Source organism: Perca flavescens, chromosome 2, assembly GCF_004354835.1.
Source record: "Perca flavescens isolate YP-PL-M2 chromosome 2, PFLA_1.0, whole genome shotgun sequence".
NCBI lineage: Eukaryota > Metazoa > Chordata > Actinopteri > Perciformes > Percidae > Perca > Perca flavescens.
In genome coordinates, this window is record NC_041332.1 from 19,049,327 (window position 1) to 19,070,398 (window position 21,072).

General features: G+C 38.9%; 1 protein-coding gene across 1 annotated transcript in view; it reads right to left on the reverse strand.

Moving 5' to 3' along the window:
• Positions 1 to 20,159, reverse strand: part of LOC114563520 (sphingosine kinase 1) — a 36,192-nt gene extending 16,033 nt beyond the window's left edge. The window contains exons 1-2 of the mRNA XM_028590305.1: positions 19,616 to 20,159; positions 1,699 to 1,848 (exon numbers count right to left, since the gene is read on the reverse strand). Coding sequence (XP_028446106.1) covers positions 1,699 to 1,848; positions 19,616 to 20,027 — 562 coding nt within the window. The 5' untranslated portion in view covers positions 20,028 to 20,159. The remainder of the gene's footprint in view (positions 1 to 1,698; positions 1,849 to 19,615) is intronic.
• Between the last annotated feature and the right edge of the window lie 913 nt (positions 20,160 to 21,072).

Genomic DNA, 21,072 nt, shown 5'->3' on the forward strand with positions numbered 1-21,072 from the left:
GCAGATGTGAAGTAATCATTCAAACATGAGCAATCTGAACACTGGAGCAGGTCTGGCTCAATAAATTCAAAGGGGCTAGTGTCATTTTATGTTTGATCATTTAATCAGCTTTGCACAGTTAAACAGCAGCTACCATCTCTCCATCTACAGTGTGTTTAATCAGGTAGACTCTCTGTTCAATATATATTAACTGTTAAGCTTATAATAAACAATCCCATGTTCATAACTGGGTATAACATGTTCAGACCATCCAATGCACACAGCCTTTTGCACAGAGCTGTCTGTTGTTTTAAATCTTTGTAACAAGCCGTTAATAAGCAAACGTTTGGGTTGTGAAAATCATTCTGGAATCAACTATTTGCAAGTGTAAAGGGTCAGAGTTTTTTCACCATTAATAATCAACCATGGTAGATGTTTATACGTTTTTATTAAATGGATCAGATGTTCTTTTCCACAAGATGTCGAGTACAAACCAGTTTAAAACTTCTCAACAGCAGAGGACGGAGAGCGTATTTAGAGTGTAAATGTGACTACACTCAAAGGACGTAATAATGTACTTTGAATTAATAACGTTACAGGTTTCAGCTATAACACAGCTGAGGCAGATCAATTATCGAATTCCAGTAAAAAATGTAAATAGGATTGTTTCCCATACTATGGAGCTCAATTATGATTGTTGAGGAATTACTAGACTGTACACAAAAAAACAAAAAACACAATACTTATCTACGGAGGCATCATTCAGGGCTATTTGGGAGAGGTTAGAGTCAAAGTTTTATTTTAGAAGTGTATTTGTCGAAGAGATGGTCTATCACCATGGTTTTAAATCTCCCTTTAAGTAGTCATGCTCTCTCATGTAGATGTAGATTTGGGGATTAAATCTATGCTCTGGGATTAACTTGTCAAAAAGTGCATCTCAGAAATCACAAAAAGCTCAGTTTTCGTGTTTTCCACAGCACAGTACCAGGAAGCTGAATTCTCATATGCCTCTGTCTGTCTGCCCTCTTTTCTCTGTTTATGCACCTCACACTGTGATAAAAGACATGTTTTACTGTCTGTTATCTGACACTGCACTGATTAATGAACGAACCCAGAAATAGGGTAAAACTCAAAATAAAAGACAAGTGAATAACTGAACTGATCAGACTGAGAGCATGATATAGAATGGGATGAGTGAGTGAGTCTAAAACTGCACTATATAATCACTACCACCCAGTGTAGATTATGGTGACGATCATGAATGCATATATTAAATTAAATCCTGACCAAAGGGGATTTTGTGTTTATCATGGACCTGTCTTTATCCATATGTGTGACTTACTGCGCTAAGTGTACACACGTATTTATTGCATAACAGATCTGTATGCATATGGGTCAGAGGCAGTTGATGTTGAAAGCATACAAACACGAAGGGGATTTAAACTAGTGGAGGGTTACTGGGACAGAGAGAGAGAGAGAGAGAGAGAGAGAGAGAGAGAGAGAGAGAGAGAGAGAGAGAAAGAGAGAGAGAGAGACAGAGACAGAGAGAGAGACACATGGAGGGAGGTGATGGTGTTGTTATTGTGGTCTTGCTGAGCTGTGCCAATGATTATGTGTGTGTGTGTGTGTGTGTGTGTGTGTGTGTGTGTGTGTGTGTGTGTGTATTCTCATGCTGTGGTGTATATCTCTGCGTGGTGTGTACTTGTGCCTCCAACTCACCGGTGATGACCAGAGTGTGTGTAACCCCTGCCTCGTTGAGCATTCGTTGGATGTGGTTGTTGTAGAGAGTGAGCGCCTGTCCCTTCCCGCTCTGCGGGTTCACAAGGAGCATCATCCGGCTCGGACGAGACAACAAGCTCAGCGACACCCCTGCAGAGGACAAAATAGACAAGGTCAATTCTCCACAACAAAGCATATATTTACAGTACATCACGGCTGGCTTACTATATAGGACACTAAACGCCTGGAAAGTTTCTATTTTTTTTTTTTTAGAACATTTGGAGTGACAGCTCAGTGAATGGACAGACTCTCTTCAAAGTGTGAATCCAACAACAGCCTCGTGTTCATCTTTGGAAACCTTAATCTCAAACTTAACTATTTTCAGTCCTAGTTTTAGCTGTACTTTTGTTTTTGGTTTGTATGACATGCAACAAAGATCCTGCAGCCAGGATCTTAATGTTTATCCAATGTCGCTGGTGCAGTTTCATCTCATCTTTAGAAAAAAAACAGTGCATAGACTTGACAGGAGATTTGTGGATACAAGCAAAAACAAAAGTCAGTTACACACTTAGGACACTTGTCCATCTTTAGATTCAATCCCACTGCTTGAATCTCAAGATGGACACGTTGGTACATTTTTAACTGCAGGGTTGGTGCAAATTAGTGTTCACAATATCTTGGGGATCAAACAGATTTCAGAGGGTAACACTGATATTACACACACACACACACACACACACACACACACACACACACACACACACACACACACACACACACACACACACACACACACACACACACACACACACACACAGATCCCAAATCGTTTTAAAACACTCTGAAGATTATGGCGTCTCAGAGGCACAGCATGGGGCTAAAGAAGGGAGGAACTGGAAGAAGCTAGTTTTGGCCTTTTCTTCCTTCCTGAAGGGACTTAATTAAATACTGCAAGCATAAACTGTGCCTTGCCAACATTAGATTATTATTCAATATCTGAGATGAGACAGGAAGAACTAAATAGAAATATAGATATGATGGAAGTCATAGTAGGATGATAAAACTGTGCTTATGTTAAGGGGGAGCTGGTAGTTCTGAGAGAGAGGAGATAGGAGGATAAGGGGATGGTATCTCAAATGTTTAAACAAAATTACACCATGTATTCCTGTAAGAAAAACGTTGTCCTTTACCTCCATATAAATCTGAACTCAACTACATATCAATGTTCTCTCCTTTTCCACGTCTCCCTTAAAATATGTTTTTGACGATAGTATGACGATACACAGTCTTCTTTGTTGTAGAAGCAGCACGCTTTAGTAAGGCTGTTTTCTATGTCACGCCTTGTCAACACACACACAAGAACTTTTTCAGTGAAGCAGCCAAATCCGCAGTGAGATTCCTCTTACTTTGTTTTGCAGTCTGCTTGATGTGAGCATGTAGGGAGGCAAACCAAACAAGTCTGACAGCTGATATATGAGTAACAATGGGCAGGAACAACTGAAGTGCAGGGATGAGCACATCTAACTGTTTTAAAAGCTAATTGGCAGGTTTGGTTTCACCGGATACTGCACTTTCAGTGAAGTCCCAGTGATCCTATTGGAATGCAGTGAAACAGGTCACAAAAATGAACACGCCTTAACTTTTTTTTTTTTATTTACCTCTGTCACTGGAGTTTGACCTGAGGTAAACTCATCAGTCTTCCAGCAAGGTAGGAAGATAGGTAGCTATATGTATCCTTTTTAACTGCAAACAACAAACTCACATTTCTTGTGACGGGTTCATAAAGGCACTTTCTCTGTAGGATGAATATTTCTATGTAGTCTCTCCTCTCCAGATCATAACGACTGGACTCCTGAGGGAAAGCCACAGAAGTGCCCTATGAATTAGCTGGCATGACAGCTGGCACTGAAGGACCTGACCTTGCTGTCTGTGTGCCCCAACACCCACGCAGACCTTAGTGGTTAACTGCAACCCCATGCCACTTCCTGTGTGCCTCCCCTTTCCTTCTCCAAACATTCCAGAGGGAACTATCTTGTCATCTCTCACGCTCCAGGTTTCCTCCTCTGTCATTAGCTTGTCTGCAGCGACGTCATGGCATGGAGCGTTACATAGATCTAATGAGGCACACTCAAATCAATGGAAATATAACTATAAATATATATATATAAAAAACATTCTGCCATAGATCTTGATCATAGATTAAGGGAAATGGAGGTTATTTTAATTGAGAATTAGTGATAATATGTCTGGCTTGTTTGCATAGGAATGAGTGTAGCCCTAATTGTGTGTGTGATGATACATATGTTGCTACTGTTGAACATAGAGTCAAAGATACTAATTGTGGCCACAACAGTCCGTTTCTGATTACGTTATCAGTTTGTTAACCAAACCACAAAGTATGACATAGAGCTACTGCAACTTGACTGAATCATCCTCCTCCCAAACTGCTGCCGAGACAAAAGATTAAAAAAAGCACTAGAGCAACAAATCTCTGCTCTGCATCTCAACAGCATTCACTTGATCTGTGATTACAGCAGTCTCATCTGCTTTCTTCAAACCAAGAGCATAGGAACTCTCCCAGATCTTAATGGAATAATCACTACTTAGGTATTCGCTATAGGAAATGACAGCTTAAATGAAAGGGAAAAACCCAGGACCCGGAAAAAACACATTTTCAGGCAAGGCAAGGGTGCATACTGCATAAAGTTTGAGAACAGACAGATTTCTTACCTTTGTCTGACAACTCTCATTCAGTACATTCAGCAAGATGTCAGTGATGAAGGTTTAACTGTAAACTTCAAATGTAACATTTTTCATATTTTCTTTAACATCTGAGGGTAAAATGCAAACATTACCCAGCATGTTGCTGCATCCTCGTTGAATAAAATCATCCATGACCTTATATGGTCATTCTATCTATCAAAAGCGCCATCGTTACTTGACGACTCACATTGACTCATTGTGATGACCTGTGCATGCGTCAGTCATACGCATTGTCTCACTCAACTTCCTTCATATCAGCTCACAATCAGCACTGAAGCATGACAAATCATTAACTGTCTGCAATTAACAAATATTAAAGAAGTGGCTTTCCTCACACTGTGCTGAGCCCACAAAACACAGACTCAGACTGCATCACTTTACAACTCTGATGGGGTTCCACTCTGTCTAGATTTGGTGTCATTGGGGATTTAAAGGAAGAGAGGAGACATCAGGAAACATTTTGCCTTGGAAGTGCATTTCATTTGTAGCAAAAGACAATGCTCTTATACACCATCAATCATTTCTGACAGCTGCAATATCTCTGAACCACAAAGTGTCAAAAAGCAGCTGGCAACATGGCTGCAAAGCCAGCATCACTGACACCATCTGCTTCATGTTATGCATAAATGTCAACCAATAGCAGCAGGACATTGACATTAGACTGAAAAGAAAAAAGAAAATTGGGCTGCTTGATTATAGAAAAAAATTAAATCGCAATCACAAGTAATTCTGGCAATATTAAAATCAAGATTATTTAACACGATTACTCATTGACTTTTGGAAAGATGTTGCATTTATGAAACTTGAAAAACAGAATCTTTTCACCTTGAACTGTGAAATTTCCCTTAATACTTTTCACATTGAACTTTTTGAATTTCCCTTCAGAAAACAAGACAAAATAACAGTTTACTTTCAAAATGTAATGTGCAAAACAATCGTTTTTCTGGATTACATTGTTTTTGTGATCGTTAGTAGCCAAAATCGAAATTGCGATCAAAATTTGATAAATTGCACAGCCCTAGAAGAAAATGTTTTTCACTTTTTTTCTTTTTACAAATTTGGGCTCTTATCAGTTGTAACTTTGTGATAAATGGACATTTAAAGTATATGTTTTTTATTATTGTCATAGAAAAATAGACCTAGAGCATGGTGACAGAGGACCTCCACCCATTGACACCTACTGTACTCACCAACAGGTTTGTGTCTCAATGCTCTTTTTCGGTCTCTATGGTGATTAAGGCTCTAAGCCTTTACAAACACCCATTAGGAGAGAATCCAGTTTGCACATTAAAAGGATTAATGGATTAACATGTATTTGACCTGGTATACCCTCCCTGCCCCCTGTAATTTGACAGATATGTTCACTTGCTATCTACTAAATGTTAGCTTTGTCCCAAGCCAGCTGAGGTATACTCTCTCACATACTGTACTGTACATGTATTGCAGTCTGAATCTCAAGTAGTCTGATGTATGTGGAAGAAATCTTGTGTTCAGTACCAAATTAACAAAACAAAAAGAAATGTATAATGATCACAAAAACAATGGTGTTTTAAGCCCCCAACGTCTCCTTCCAGGCAGCGCTGCAACTGTTGACTTCAAGGCACCTAACCCTAACCTTAACCCTAACCATATCCATTGCCTAATCCTAGTGCCTTTCAGGCAGCGCTGCCTGATAGGCAGGAGACGTTGGGGGCTTAAAACACAGATAAACCATCTTTTAACTGTGAAAAACATCCTTTTTGCAAAAATGTGATGGTCATCTGATGGCAGTGCGGTGTTCAGCCTCTAAACCGAGCTTCATACTGTAGTTAACAACATACTAACTGTAACCTCATGATAGCCATTTAGAGATACAACACAATGTCTGGGATGTAGCCATCATGATTAGAGGTTTAGTCCTGCTATGGGTCATCTATCCTTGTACTCAAATATTATTCATAGTGACATGCACATGCTTTATTTGGAGCTTCAAGGTTTGGATCCCAAAACTAACTGCAAGTCACTGTGGACCGGACCAGCGTTTCTAGCGTGCTTAAATGTGCCCACATTCTTATTAATGCATGCACATGAACAGTAACAGAATGTGTGTAGTTTTGTGTTTATTGTTTATTTATATGGAACTTTTCTATACTTAAAGACCATTCACAGTGCAAAAAAGAGACTAAGGGCCCTATTTTAATGATCTTAAACGTAAGTATCAAACGTGAAACGCAAGTAGCTTTGTGGGCGGATCTTGGGCGCTGTTGCTATTATGCCGGCGGGATAAATGACTCTTGCGCCCGACGCAAATCTAAAATGGGTTGGTCTGAAGTAGCTAGGTGTGGTTTGGGCGTAACGTGCAAAAAACCAATCAGAGCGTCATCTCATATTCCTCATTTATGTCATCAACACATCCATGTCATCAACACATCCATGATTCATGGAAACGTTGTGTAAAACACAACAAGCCACAAAGAATGCTGCGACTTTGTACTGTAAAGTGCCTCCTGACCTATCCAAACACCTGAAGCGCATTTTCAATAATTTTTTTCCTTGTAATTATGTATGGTTTGCAAAAGTGGGAACTGTGTAGATGAGAGAAGCAAAGTGTATGCGCGTTGTGCACACGCTACATTATGGCCAAGCACGTGCCCCTAAAATAGCATCAGAATAACGCACCACTGACTTTAGACCAGGTTTTTCCTGGTCTGTGGCGGAATTGTTTTCTGAAACTGCAAAATAGCACCAGGGAACGTTTGCGCCTGAACACGCCTCCTCTTTTTGCTGAACCGCTCCCGGGAGCGCAAATACATTCCCTAATTTACCAACGTGCGTCTGTGGAGGGAAAAGTCCGCTGTGCGTCGGGTGCAAAATAGGAATGATACATGCGTCGGTGTACAAAGGCAATTGGGCTGAGTGCAAGATAGGGCCCTAAAAGTCTAAGGCAACAAAACTACTTTTATTTACATTAGTGCATTTTTAGGTTATTTTCCAGATCTCTGATCTTATGTTATATATATATATATATACACACACATACATACAGACACACACACACACACACACACACACACACACACACACACACACACACACACACACACACACACACACATTCAAGCACTGTACTTTTTGAGGTACTTATTATTTACTTGAGTATTTCCATATTATGCTAGTCTGTACATCTACTACACATTTCATAGGAGATTATTGTACTTTTTACACAACTACATATATTTGACAGCTACAGTTACTAATTACTATGCAGATTTTAACATACAAAATGTATGCTCACTACATAAAATACTCAGTGTTACAGATTAAACTACCAAACAAGATATAAAGTATGATAAATTAATATTTTGTCTGCTAAATAAGCACTTTTACTTTTGATACTTTAAGTACATTCTGCTGATAATATTTCTGAATACAGGATGTTTACTTGTAATGGAGTATTTTTACACTGATATTGCTACTTTAAGTAAAACATCTGAATGCATCTTCCATCACTGAATATATTACTATAGTACTATATTCAGAGATGGAAAATAAACAGGTAATGGGTAATACAAACTATTGTATGAGACAACATGAGACACACACACTCATCTCATCCTTTCTCGTCTCTGATTAACGTTGTTCCGATATTAAGGTTAGCAAATTAAGGATACAGTCAGTAATCATTTGAACTATTTCATTAGCAGGTTTATTCAAATACAATTGATTTGTTTTGATTTTCTGTGTGTGTCTCATCTGATCATAAAGAAATGTGGGCATGTTTTACTGCTGTGTTTTACAAACATTACTGTTGTGAAAATCCCATGCACCAGAAAACATTAAAAAGCTGTATAAAAAAGGCCTGTCAATCGAGTTTGGTGGTGGGACTACCCGTTTATTTACAGCTAAATCACAGACTGTACCTTTAAAAGAACCCTTGTGTACCTAACGAACCTCACTGCAGTAACATTTAGGTGCAGTGAGGTGATGACTCCTGTCCATAAAGCTGTCTGTAAATCAGAGAGTGGAAGCTGCTCGAGCACACAGCAGATTTTTGCTGAGCCAGAACCACAAAGGGTGTGGAAGGAGCAGGAGGAGGTGGCAGTGGTTAGCTAGCTGTAGATCTATATTAGGAAAGGCATAGAGTTTACGACATTGAGGTTTTTATATGAAATCATCCTGCACTGTTTGTCAACCACATGTCTATACTGTATCCCCTGCATTGTTATAATAAATAGATGCATGTTGTGGGACAGAGAGCTGGGTCGTGAAAGCAGAGAGAGGATGTAACCATCGGTTGTCTCTCCCATTCGGGTATTTTAGGTTGCAGGGTCAGATTAGAGAGAGGTGGTTATGTTGCTGCATGAAAAATCACTTAAATTGCCAATCATTTTAATGTTTAGTTTCAGTTTTATTTTAACTAGTGCAGTGCCCGTTAAAAATGTGTCTGTTTGGAACAGGCGATTGCTTGGCCTGTGGTATTGCTGCTTGTAGAATTCTTCAAAACCAAATTATACCCCAAAATTACTTACAGAAGGACCCCAAACCACTTAATGTGCAACTCCACTGCATAGCCTGCTACAGACTTACAGTGTAGGCTACTTCTACATCAGAGGAAGACATTGTGCTACTATATTTACCTGACAGGGAACGCTGCAGATTCAGAATGTAATCACAAAATATCACAATGGAAATGTGGAGTAATCAGACATTAGCCTCATGGAATCATGGCAGTGTGCTACCCACCTGGCCCGTTATGAGAGCTAATCAGCACATATCTGCGTTAATCAACGTGTGTGTGTGTGTGTGTGTGTGTGTGTGTGTGTGTGTCTGCACGCAGAGAGAGAGAGAGATGGTGTTGTCTCATGTTGTATGATCATTAATGAATTTAAAAATTCAGCAGAGGTGTTCATTTCCATACAGGTTTAGTGGCTTGACTGTTAACGGTGAAGTATGGATTTGATTTGCGGGGTATTTTGGCAACGGTAATGTTATGTGTGGGTCTGAGGTGTATGTCACATTTTAGCTGCCAAAGCTCGGCTGCTCTCTGTCCCTGGTCCTCAAGGTGAGAGGGGGAGTGGCCAGCGGCTAGAGCGTCAAAAGCCAATGTGTGCTTCTTTTACCTATATATTTAACAATATATTTTGCATTTCTAATCCAAACAATGTCAAACTTGGCACTGCATTTAATCGTGCCCGTAGGAAGACACCTGTCAAGTTTGAAATACATCGGACTAACGGTTCGAGAGATATGTGCATAACACCCACACACACACACACACACAATTAATAGATAGATGGGAACTTACATTTTTAATTAACATTAGCTCAGTTGGCACTACAGTTGACTGCATGTTCACTTTCTGCAACTATTAGTCAGTGTTAAATAAAAGACATGAGACCAAAACATGACATAACTGTAAAAAAAAAAAAATTTTAATGTGCTGTATGTATGGAAGAAATGGACTTCCCACCATAAAAACCCCACAACCACATGTTCTTTTACCAGGCAAAGACACTTTCTTTGAGGTGAACCAGCTGCTCTGTAGGCCGAGTGGTCAATTAGTGGTTGTTGTTGTTGTCGGCGTATCATAGAATGACTCAAGAAGCCGTTTCTGAGAATAGCAAACTAGTGAGCGCTGAATGCTTTTTATGCTTGGTGGTATAAATGTACAGAAAGTAATCCTCCAGTTTGAGATGTAAATAGTCTGCAACAACGACAGGAACAAAGTTTGATGGGGTCTACGCTGGAGCGTATTTTGCCAAATTTCACCAGTATACTCCATCATTTAGATTTGCTTGTGGTAAAAGAGAGAGAGCAGGACACTGTCATTACAGCCACAGAGCTGCTGTGAGCCCCCAGAGCTGGAGAAATCTCCACAGACGCTGAATCAGAGGTCACGACAGCACGTCAAGCTCTATTGCATTGTATATCCAATAAGGAGGAGTCCTCAGGGAAGGACTGCTGCTGAATTTGCTGCCGCTAGGGTGCGTCAAGATTTCTAGGCTAGTCACACACACCAGTTTCCTCTATGTTGATGTAGAACTATTGTCAAAACGTTCGCTTTCTAGAATATTACTATGCCGCACAGATTCAACCTTTGGTGTATTGGTGTGATCCTGAGTATACTGCAAGGTGGAAAGATATTGAATTAAAAAGAGAGGGTTACCATATCCAAAGTATGATTGCAAACAGGGACATGTTTAAAAAATATATGAATATGCTTGATCCAATTACTCGATTCACTCTGGAAATCTGGTTTACAGTGATTAGGAAATACAATTTAGAGAAGGAAATCAAAATTTTGAGATGGCCGACTTGTGATTCTAAATTTAAACCAGGGGCAATGGATAATATTTATGAACAATGGATAAACAAGGGAATTACAGCAATATGCACAATAATTGATCGGGGTAAAATGAAAAGCTTTCAAAAACTGAAGAGGGAATATGGACTGGACGATTACGACCACTTTAGGTATTACAAAATTAGACACTTCTTTGAGAAAGAAAAAAAGATCTTCCTCAAGAGCTGAACAACGTAACTATAACACTATTTAAGGCATATAAACAATACTGAAAAGGTGGTTTCAGCACTGTACCAGGGTCTAGAGAAGAACAGAGGAACTTATACACTATATATAAGAGACAGATGGGTAAAAGAAAGTAAAATACCATTAACTGTGGAGGACTGGTTTAACATATGTGATGTACAGCGAACCACTACCAAATCCAGGATGTGGAAAGAATTTTGCTGGAAAAATATGATCAGGTTCTTTATTACTCCCAAAACAAAGAGCAAATTTTCTTCTATACAACAAACATGCTGGAGACGGTGTGGGGAGCAGAACGTAGGTCACACCCATGTTTTTTGGGAATGTACTAAAATCAGAAATTATCGGAATGGCGTGTGGGTGGAATTGAAAACAATACTGGGATATGAACTACCAAAGACATGTGAGATATTATATCTGTGTAACCTGACAGGGAAAAAGTACAACATGAAGACGGATACCTGGTTAAAATTCTGCTGGCTGCGGCCAAGAAGGCAATCACCAGAAAATGGTGTAGAGAGGACCCTCCCTCTCTGAGGAACTGGCTGGACGTAGTCGAGGAGATACTCAACATGGAAAGACTGATGTATATATTGAGACTCCAGCAAGCAAAATACGATAAGAAATGCGAAAAATGGACAGAATACCAATCACAATACAGAGTCACCACCGAAAACTTTGATGTCGGAGACATTTGAGTATTATTATTAAGAACATGTACCCCACTAACGCTGTGTTCTTTGTTCTTTATTGTTTATACTAAAAATCAATAAAATCTGAGTTAAACGAAAAGCTCCACCAAAAACGTCACCGCGGGAGATGGCTTTGAAACGCAGACACCAAAATCAAGGTAAGAAATCCAGTCCACTCACTCTACTCTAAATATCAAATTTTGACAAGCTAAAACGAAAGCTGTCGGTTTGTAGTCTAACTGTTATCTAAGTTTTCCACAAATCTTAAAATTTGGACAAATTCTTGTAAACTTAACTGCTGGCTAAACAAACCATCCTCTCTGCTGGAGCATCTATGGATGTATTATAAGACCAAAACAAACCAACGTGGCTACTTAATATGCACGTGAATGACGGCATGTTCATGTTCACGTCTTCATTCTTGATGATGATGCTGGTTGTATTCTGGCCCTAGGCAAAATGTAATTGATTACCCCTGACATAGGACTAGGTATAAATTATTGCTGTTCGGACAGACCTGTCCCCACTGCTAAAATAAATCCTAAAGGAAACACTGCGCACGCACACACACACACACACACACACACACACACACACACACACACACACACACACACACACCTCCAATACTTCAGAGAAAAACACATTTAGGACAGTGCTGATCAGAGGACAGACCAGATAATAAAAAAATATTTTCCTTACTTCTACTACTACTATAGCGCTAGAGGGACAACTTAAAGCGAATAAAACGTGGTTTCTGTTGTAAGAAAATCAGGAAGATTCATCATTTTTGTCCATTCAAGACTTAATAATCACAAGGGTGTGATCCTTGATGAATCAGTCACATGATTTATCAGCTTCTTAGATTTGAAAAGATCGCCTTTTCAATTATGTCATTGTTATGACCAGCACCTTATTTTTGGTGCGCCCTCATCAGACATGATTATTCACACACCCACATAGACATAAAACAGCTCAAGCACTAAAAACATACTGTATGTAAAAATATGTAATAGCGAGCATGTTCACCAATACCAAAATGCAATGGGGAAATCAGTTTACAGTTGATCAGCATATTCTGAACAGCTGCCGTACATTAAGTTATACAGTACCCATTAAAAGCCTGGGCATGGTTGCTGGATGTTTTTCTGTAAATAATTGGGTCGCAATTAACGATCACTTTCATAATCGATTTATCTGTTGATTATCTTCTCTATTAATCAATGAAAACTGTCAAAATGTTCACATTTTCCGAGAGACCAAGGTGACATCTTTAGATGTATCTTTTGTCTAACCAACACTCCAAAATCCAAAGATATTTAGTTTACTATAATGTTAAGGTATAATGTTAAAGTAAAGAAAAAGCAGCACATTTTTACATTTAATAAGTTGGAACTATCAAATTATTTGGCAATTTGATTAAAAATTGTTGAAACTTAAAACAAACCAAGTTACAAACCAAAACATAAAGAGTATAAATATTTATGCCAAATTTAAAACATTACTAAATCCTGAATTTCTCAAAAGGTCACCCTTTGCCATACAACCAACATCACAATCAGTCTGCATTTGGGAAATTATTTTAACTTTTCCCCCTTCTTCTGCATCAAATTCCAGAGAGGACAAGCAGGACAAGCATGCCAAGTATGTTCCATACATAATCTGTGGGCCTGTTGTGTGGAGACTGGGCAGACCGACCATTAGATTCAGATTACTTTCTTGTTGAAGAATGATGTGCTGCCCAACTAATGATAAACTCAATGGAAAGACATTCTGAAATATGAGCTGATATCAAACTTCATCACCTGCAAAACAACTTCAGACCATGACACTGCCCTTTCTGTTTGACTGCTATAAAACATACATACAAAAGTTATGTTTTCACCCTCTCTGGATCTCACAAATTACCCTTTTTTTGTAGCCCAGAAAAAAAAGGATCCTAAAATATCTTATGGATACTTACACAATGTAAAATCTTTCATTTAGGTTTAGACAGGCTCACTGTCAAATAGGCATCAAAGGACAATTGACATTTTTTACAATAAACCTCTTCTTTTTTGCTTGCATGTATGAAATTGTGTGTAATAGAGCATACAAACCATTCAAACTCTGTCTCAGCCAGAGGTAATCTATTAGTAATAGCATTGACTGGCTGATATACTGGGATTTGGCTGCTAAAAGCAGCAACAGCATTCCCCCCTGAGAGTGTCAAATAAGGTGCTTCTCATCTGACATTCCATCACTGACATTTCCATCGCGTCTAACACTTTTACTAACAGCCTTATTCGGTTACAGTGCATTAGTATTTACTAGCATGTCACTGTGGCTGCACATCGGCATGGTAATATAATTGATCCGGTAATATCACATTGAAAATTTTATTGCGTTTGACCCAGATACAGTTTTAAAAAAAAAAAGGTTGACAGTGTTGTGTGATTGACCGCATATATTCTTGGTAACCCCAAAGAATTAAAGGACAATTCCGGCACAAAACGAACCTAGGGGTTAATAACAGATGTGTACCCACATGCATTGTAATTCATTGTCATTGGACATTGGCAGCCAAGTGCTTAAGCCAGATGACAACTCAGAGGGATTGATTTAATCAATACTAGTAACCCCTCTGCTTGCTGCCATCACCTGCTTCATTATAATTATAATGCTGTCCACATCTGAATTTAATCTGTTTATTGACAGTATGTGATCAATAGGAAATACTTGGCAATGCATCTGAACTGTCCATTGTAATTGTCAAAGCAGGGATGAAATTTATGAGGATCTTGTGGATCTTATACGCAAAGAACTAGTGCCACCTCATGTCACCTCACTTCTTCTGTTAAAGGTTGCACACAACAAAGACTAGAGCCAACAGCTAGCTGACCGTGATATAGCGGTATATTCTGCACTACTTCCTACTGTGAGGAAATAACTAGGCTGTAATCCAGTACGCTGAAATAATTATAGAAAGACAGAAAACAAAGAAAACAAACAGTAAACCATGTTCAAACTAATTCATCCGTCCAGCTCGGAATACAAATTGACAATGGTGCTGTAAAAATCTTCCTTTGCTTTGCACCAGCATTATATGTGGTCTGTGACCAGTCTGACAGCTCTCTCAACAACTGCCTCAAATACCCAAAAGTGAATGAAAATAAAAAATAAAACTGAGCAAAGGCCACCCAAGGCCAACTGACAGCTTGTTGTCTTATTAGATGCTTGGGGAAATGTTCATTGTCATGCAAACTAGTATTGATTCCATGAACACTGAAGTGGAGTCAATCCCTTTGCCATACAGTTTGACACAATCACATACATTGTTAGTGCAGAGAAGCAACGCTGGGCAACCTGAGCATGTGCAAACATGCCAAAGACCTGTTTGTATTTAAACATTATATATACAAGAATGATCAAATATTGACGAAAAGAGGAGAGTTGGCCTTTTTGGTATAACCATGTACCTGTCAGAGGTAAATGGATCTGGGGAAAACCGATGCTTTCTGAATAATTCGGTGAGGACACCAGAAGTGAAGACAATGACACGCTGCACCAATATTGATGGAGACCGGCACCACTGACCTCACTTAGACTAATGGCTTGGATGCAGAGCTCATGAACATGATTAACTGTGGTTCACAAGGCCTTTGGCATAATGAGTAACTTACTGTAGACTGCTTTTTAGACAGGAATCCATTTGTCACATTCCAAAGATACCAAAGACCCCTGCAGTCTGAACAATGTCTGCAGTCTGAAAAATGTGACACTTCGGCAGGTATAGCCCAGCAAGAACACATGCTGCCAATATTTTTGCTCAGCACTTCTCAGCAGTTCTGTTTGACTCAATGAAATAAAAAAAAATACAACTCAAACTGGTTTTCAACTGGGCTTCAACTAATAATTATTTTCATCATTGATTATTTTGCCAATTACTATGACGGAGCATTAGGGCCACATCAAAGGGAGAAAAAAATTGAGGAAGATTTTTTATTTATTTAGCATTTCGAGAATAAAGTCGAAATGTTGAGAATAAAGTCAACATGACGAGGATAAAGTTGAAATACTTTTTCGAAAATAAAGTTGAAATGTCAAGAATAAAGTCAATATGACGAGAATAAAGTTGACATGTCGAGAAAAAACTTGATATTTCAAGAATCAAGTTGGACTTTTGAGAATAAACCAAACTACTAGCTTTACCTAAAGTAGTCTTCTACAAAATGCCTTGTGAAGGCCTATATGAACTCGTGAAATTATACTTCAGAATCGGTTTTAATAACAAGAAAATTCCTTCTCTTTTAGCGCATGAACACAGCATGATGATAAGTATTAGGATTGAAGAGATTGTGCCAAAAAATTGCGTCTGTTCAAAAGGAGAAACCACAAAAACCTGGAAGAGGTGGCCGTGCGAACTGAAATAGGTTGTTATGGACCGATGCAAGGGTATCGATGGCTACACCTACGCGCAATACAGAGAGGATATGTTGTATCACAAGACACAATAAGACAATTGATCAAATTGTTTGATCCTGAAGAAGTGGGGCTCAGGCGACCGCGGCACTCCAAGGATGTAACCCATATGATGTTACCTACATGGCAGCTGGTATGGCGGACAGTCGCTCTAATGTGATTAAGTGATAAAGGAGTTGAATTTATTCTCGTCATTTCAACTTTAATCTCGACATTTCAACATTATTCTCAAAATGGTATTTCGACTTAATTCTCTACATTTCGACTTTATTCTCGAAATGGTAGTTCAACTTTATTCTCGTCATGTTGACTTTATTCTCAACATTTTGGCTTTATTTTCGAAAAAGTATTTCAACTTTATTCTCGTCATGATGACTTTATTCTCGACATTTCGACTTTATTCTCGAAATGGTATTTCGACTTAATTCTCGCCATTTTGACTTTATTTTCGAAATGGTATTTTGACTTTATTTTCGAAATGGTATTTCGACTTAATTCTCGACATTTCGACGTTATTCTCTAAATGGTAGTTCAACTTTACTCTCGTCATGTTGACTTTATTCTCGACATTTCGACTTTATTTTTGAAATGGTATTTCGACTTAATTCTCGACATTCCGACTTTATTCTCGAAATGCAAATTAAATAAAAAAAATCCCCATTTTTCCCCTTGATGTGGCCCTAATGCTCAGTCGTAAATTACTCTGTTCAATCAATCAAATAATAGTAAAAAATTGCTTGTTTGTCCAACCAATTAACACCAACGATATTTATTTTACTATACTTTAAGACAAAGCAGCACATCGTCACATTTCAGGGTCTGGAACCAGCCAATGTTTGGTGTTTTTACCTGAAAAATGTGATTAATTTTCAGAATTATTACTGATTAAATTCCTGTTCATCGACTAATTGATTAACTGTTCGCTACACCACTCTCCCAACCGGCGATTGTCAGACACAGCCCCCCACTTACAACGTCAAAAAAAGGCAACATTCTCACTCCCATCGTGTCAAAAAGCTACGCTTGGTCAGGTGCCTTTGGCGTTTGTCATTGACGCAAAAAGTCTCCTTTAGCGTCATATTTAGACGTGCTTGGGCGGGACTCTTGGCGTCACTTGTTGACGATCTGGGTAGGGACGTACGTTTAACAGACATGCGGCACAAGAACGAGACAGTTTAGGAAAAGATTGTGGGTGGTGTTACAAAATGTACATTTCAGTGACACGCGGGACAACAGGACAGGTAGAAATGAGGATGCTGCATTTGTTTACTTCTGTGTAAAATAAAAGGAACCTTATGATTCAAATATTACAATGAATTTTGAGTGGTAAATCTTCCATTGTAAACTGCATATGTGCCGTACGAGAACGGAAAGCTTGACAGATGCAGCAACAGTACCTAAGCTTACCGAACGATCAGTTGTTCCAGCTGTAGTTTCCAACGCTCTACTTTGCATCCCTGTTAGTAATAAACAGGCAGGAAATAAAATTGTGTCTGCAAAAATAGCACCAGAAACAGCAGGTGTTTCAAAGCAAATAACTGTGTTTTTAAGTCTGGATAAACTGGGTCGAGGTAGAGTTGAATCACATGACTACAGAGAAGGTGAAGCCATGAAGACATTTGTGTTTATGTCCTCTGACCCAAGGTAGAAAACCTGTTAAATCACTGTCTCAGGTTAAGCTCCAGGCAGTGGACTCAATGCAAACAATTCTGTTTTGAGTTGCTAAAAGTCTGCTCTTTCCTTCTTCTGACAATGACAGGCAGTACAGAATTGCAGCATATTTTGTCTCGTTAAAAATGCATTTGTGCAAATGGGGGAATGCTATCTGGGTCACACAATGCCAGTGATACCATGGCTGTGTGGAGGAAAAAAGTTTGTGTTAGGCAAAAAATAGCATTTTATGTTTTTTTTTCTTCATAGAGCTGGGACAGCATCATGAGAAGGACAAATGATGAGATAACTTATCTTTAGAAATCTCCAATTAGAGAATATTTCCCACTGGAGTAATTCTAACCTCTTGGCAATACATGAACTCAATAGCAGTAATACTACCTCATGTTTCTCAGGTGTCTTTTTTGTTAAAATAGTTTGTTTGCAGACTAACGTTACTGTAATGTGACTCACCCATACGACACCAGTCCTATTGTTTTATTCAAGGAGTAGGTTAAAGCTAAAACATCCTATGACAGATAAGAAATAAGAATCCAGTTCTATACAGGATATACCTCTTAACGTGTCTTGACATGATGTGAAATCAATAGCTGTGATCTCATGTTTTTCAGGTGTTTTTCAAAAGGGTTTGTTTGAATTCTGTTAACGAAATGTGACTCTGTACCAGGACAATGCTTTTGTTTCATTCATTTAAGGAATAGGTTAAAAGGTAACTGAACACTAGCCTTAAGTTAGAGCTGACAGAGTAACAATAAGCCAGTTCTGTACAGAAAATAAGCAAATAACAATATTAGTGATTTAAAGAGCTATGGGGCAAACTGATATGAGAATAAACCAGGAAAGATTATCATGCCTTCAAATTTTAATCTTAATTTACAGTATAGTATAGTAAGACAAGTTTATAGTATGGCTGCAGTATTTGAACAGTATCTACAATGCAGTTAGTTAATCGGTTATTTAATCATAGGAAGATGCCATGATGGGACATCTCCTGACTTCAGATCATGGAGGTCATTTCCCTAAAGTGACTAATGAAACAGCAGAGCTGAAAGGATTAATCTATAAATTTATTGTCAAATAATGACCTAACTATTACATATTTTGATGATTGTCTAATAATTTAAGTCATTTTTTCAAGCAAAATGCCAAGCATTCTTCCAGCTCCTCATTTGTGAAGATGTCCTGCTTTTCTTTGGTGTATGTGATAATAAACTGAAAACCTTTGGGTTTTGGACTTTTTTCTGACTTTTTATAGAATACACATTTATTTAATCTGGAAAATAATCAGCAGATGAATCAATTAAAAAAATAATTAGTTACAATATAGTTTTTCAGTTTTGATAATTCATTTTGGAGTTGGTAGTAAAGTCAGACTATAGGCCTACATGCCTTTAGCCTGCTATGATAACATGAGTGGTAGCTATAAGAAGGCTGGATTACCAATTGATGCTTTAAAAACAACATAATCTTTAGGCCCCACATTGTAGAAGGGCCCCAAATTAAGATCGGGTCTAGAATGTATTAGGTCTATTTCAGTATTTATTGTGCTTTCATGGTGGATTTTATTGTAATCAAGTTACCACAAGCTACTTTATAGGGTCAATACAATGCACATAGAGTGGAAGAAACTGGGGGTTTAGTTTATTTTTAATTTCATGAACACGTGCAGATTTGTATATACTATTATTGCCTCAAGTCACACAGTTTTATCATCTTATAGAATCAACTGTAGGCTACATGTAGGCTAGTGCGTGGAGTCCTGACAATCAACTTTTCCTTGTTGTTGCTAATGAACACTCACCGTCTCTTAGGTACTGTTGCCGTGCAGACCGTTCTCGAACAGCTCGAGCCCACTTCTCCGCCTCCTCCAGGTTAGCGCACGGGTCCTGGAGCGAAGCGAAACGAAAGCAGTGCTCCGCTCTCTGCCGCGACAGCGCTGAACTCATCCAGCGGCGTTTAAGCGGGTAGAAGTAGACTGCCAAGTATGCTGCCGGGTCCGCGTTGTCATCTTCCCGGTATGCCCTGCAACCGACGCAGTCCTTCAGACTGAGCACCACCTTGTTTCGCCCGACAGGTGCCAAAAGAAGCCTTTGGACGATGAGGTCCTTCTCGGTCAAGCTCACGCCACACCTGGCTTTTCGGCAACCAGTGACCGTAAATTCCCCGTACAGCAAAACCGGGTTGATGCTGGTGTCAGCTCTCCTCTGATCCATCCTGAGTGGACGGGGGAGACTGAGACGCGGGGGGTCCGGGATAAAGCAGCGGCCACTCTGTCACATAGCTACTCGCCTGGATGGTGCGAGCAGAGCAAAGTGGAGAACTGCAACCGACAGCCTGCTGCTCGTAAAGTGTCAAGAGAACCCGAATTAAGCACACCACATCCGGTTACATTTCAAAATAAGACCCATACGTAGGCTACCAACTGTCATGGGGAAAGTGAACTCGTGTCCTTTGTCCTGTTTTTCTAAGAATTTTGGGGGTTTAGCGAGAGTTTATATTCGGCAATTAAAAAACGTAGCCTACACATTGATTCCAGTATTTTTTACACTATTAGCCTATTATATTATAATATTGAAATGGGACAACTTTTTGACCCACAAAAAAAAAAAGTGTGGCGAAGGCTTTAAAACATGTGTCTAAAGCTTTAAGAATATATAATTAAACAGTTAGGCTAAATAAACAAACAAAACAAAAAATCCAAATTAAAAGAGAGACAGTATAATTTGTTGGTCTCTTACCATTCCTCCCACTTTCTATGCAATCTGCAGGTCTACATTTTTATGTCAGATATTGCAATTAGGTGGTGCATGCTCCCAAACAATATTTCAATTAAATCAGCACAAACCAGTTGATGCACAGCCTATGAGCGAGAGGTTGTCCACTTTGGCCGGTTGTCAATCCAGCCTCGCTGGTGCTATGGACACTATTAGTGGGTACTTGAAAAGCATTAAGCATGGCCATAGTGCATGTATTTTCCATTCATCTAATCACACTGTGATGTAGGGGGCATTAGGTGAATATACTGAGTTATATTTTAGAAGGTGATAGAAAGCCGGCAGTAGGCTACTGCAAATCGGAATAGGTTGTAGCCACACTCAATCAGGACCATGAAACACGTTTTTGTCTTTTTTTAGTATTTACAAGAGATGGTAGTTTTAATGTAATAGTACATTTCTAACCAGTTAAATGTAGCTATTAATTAAATCCACATATACTGGTCATAATCCATCAATGGACCAATTCACGCTTTTATTTTAA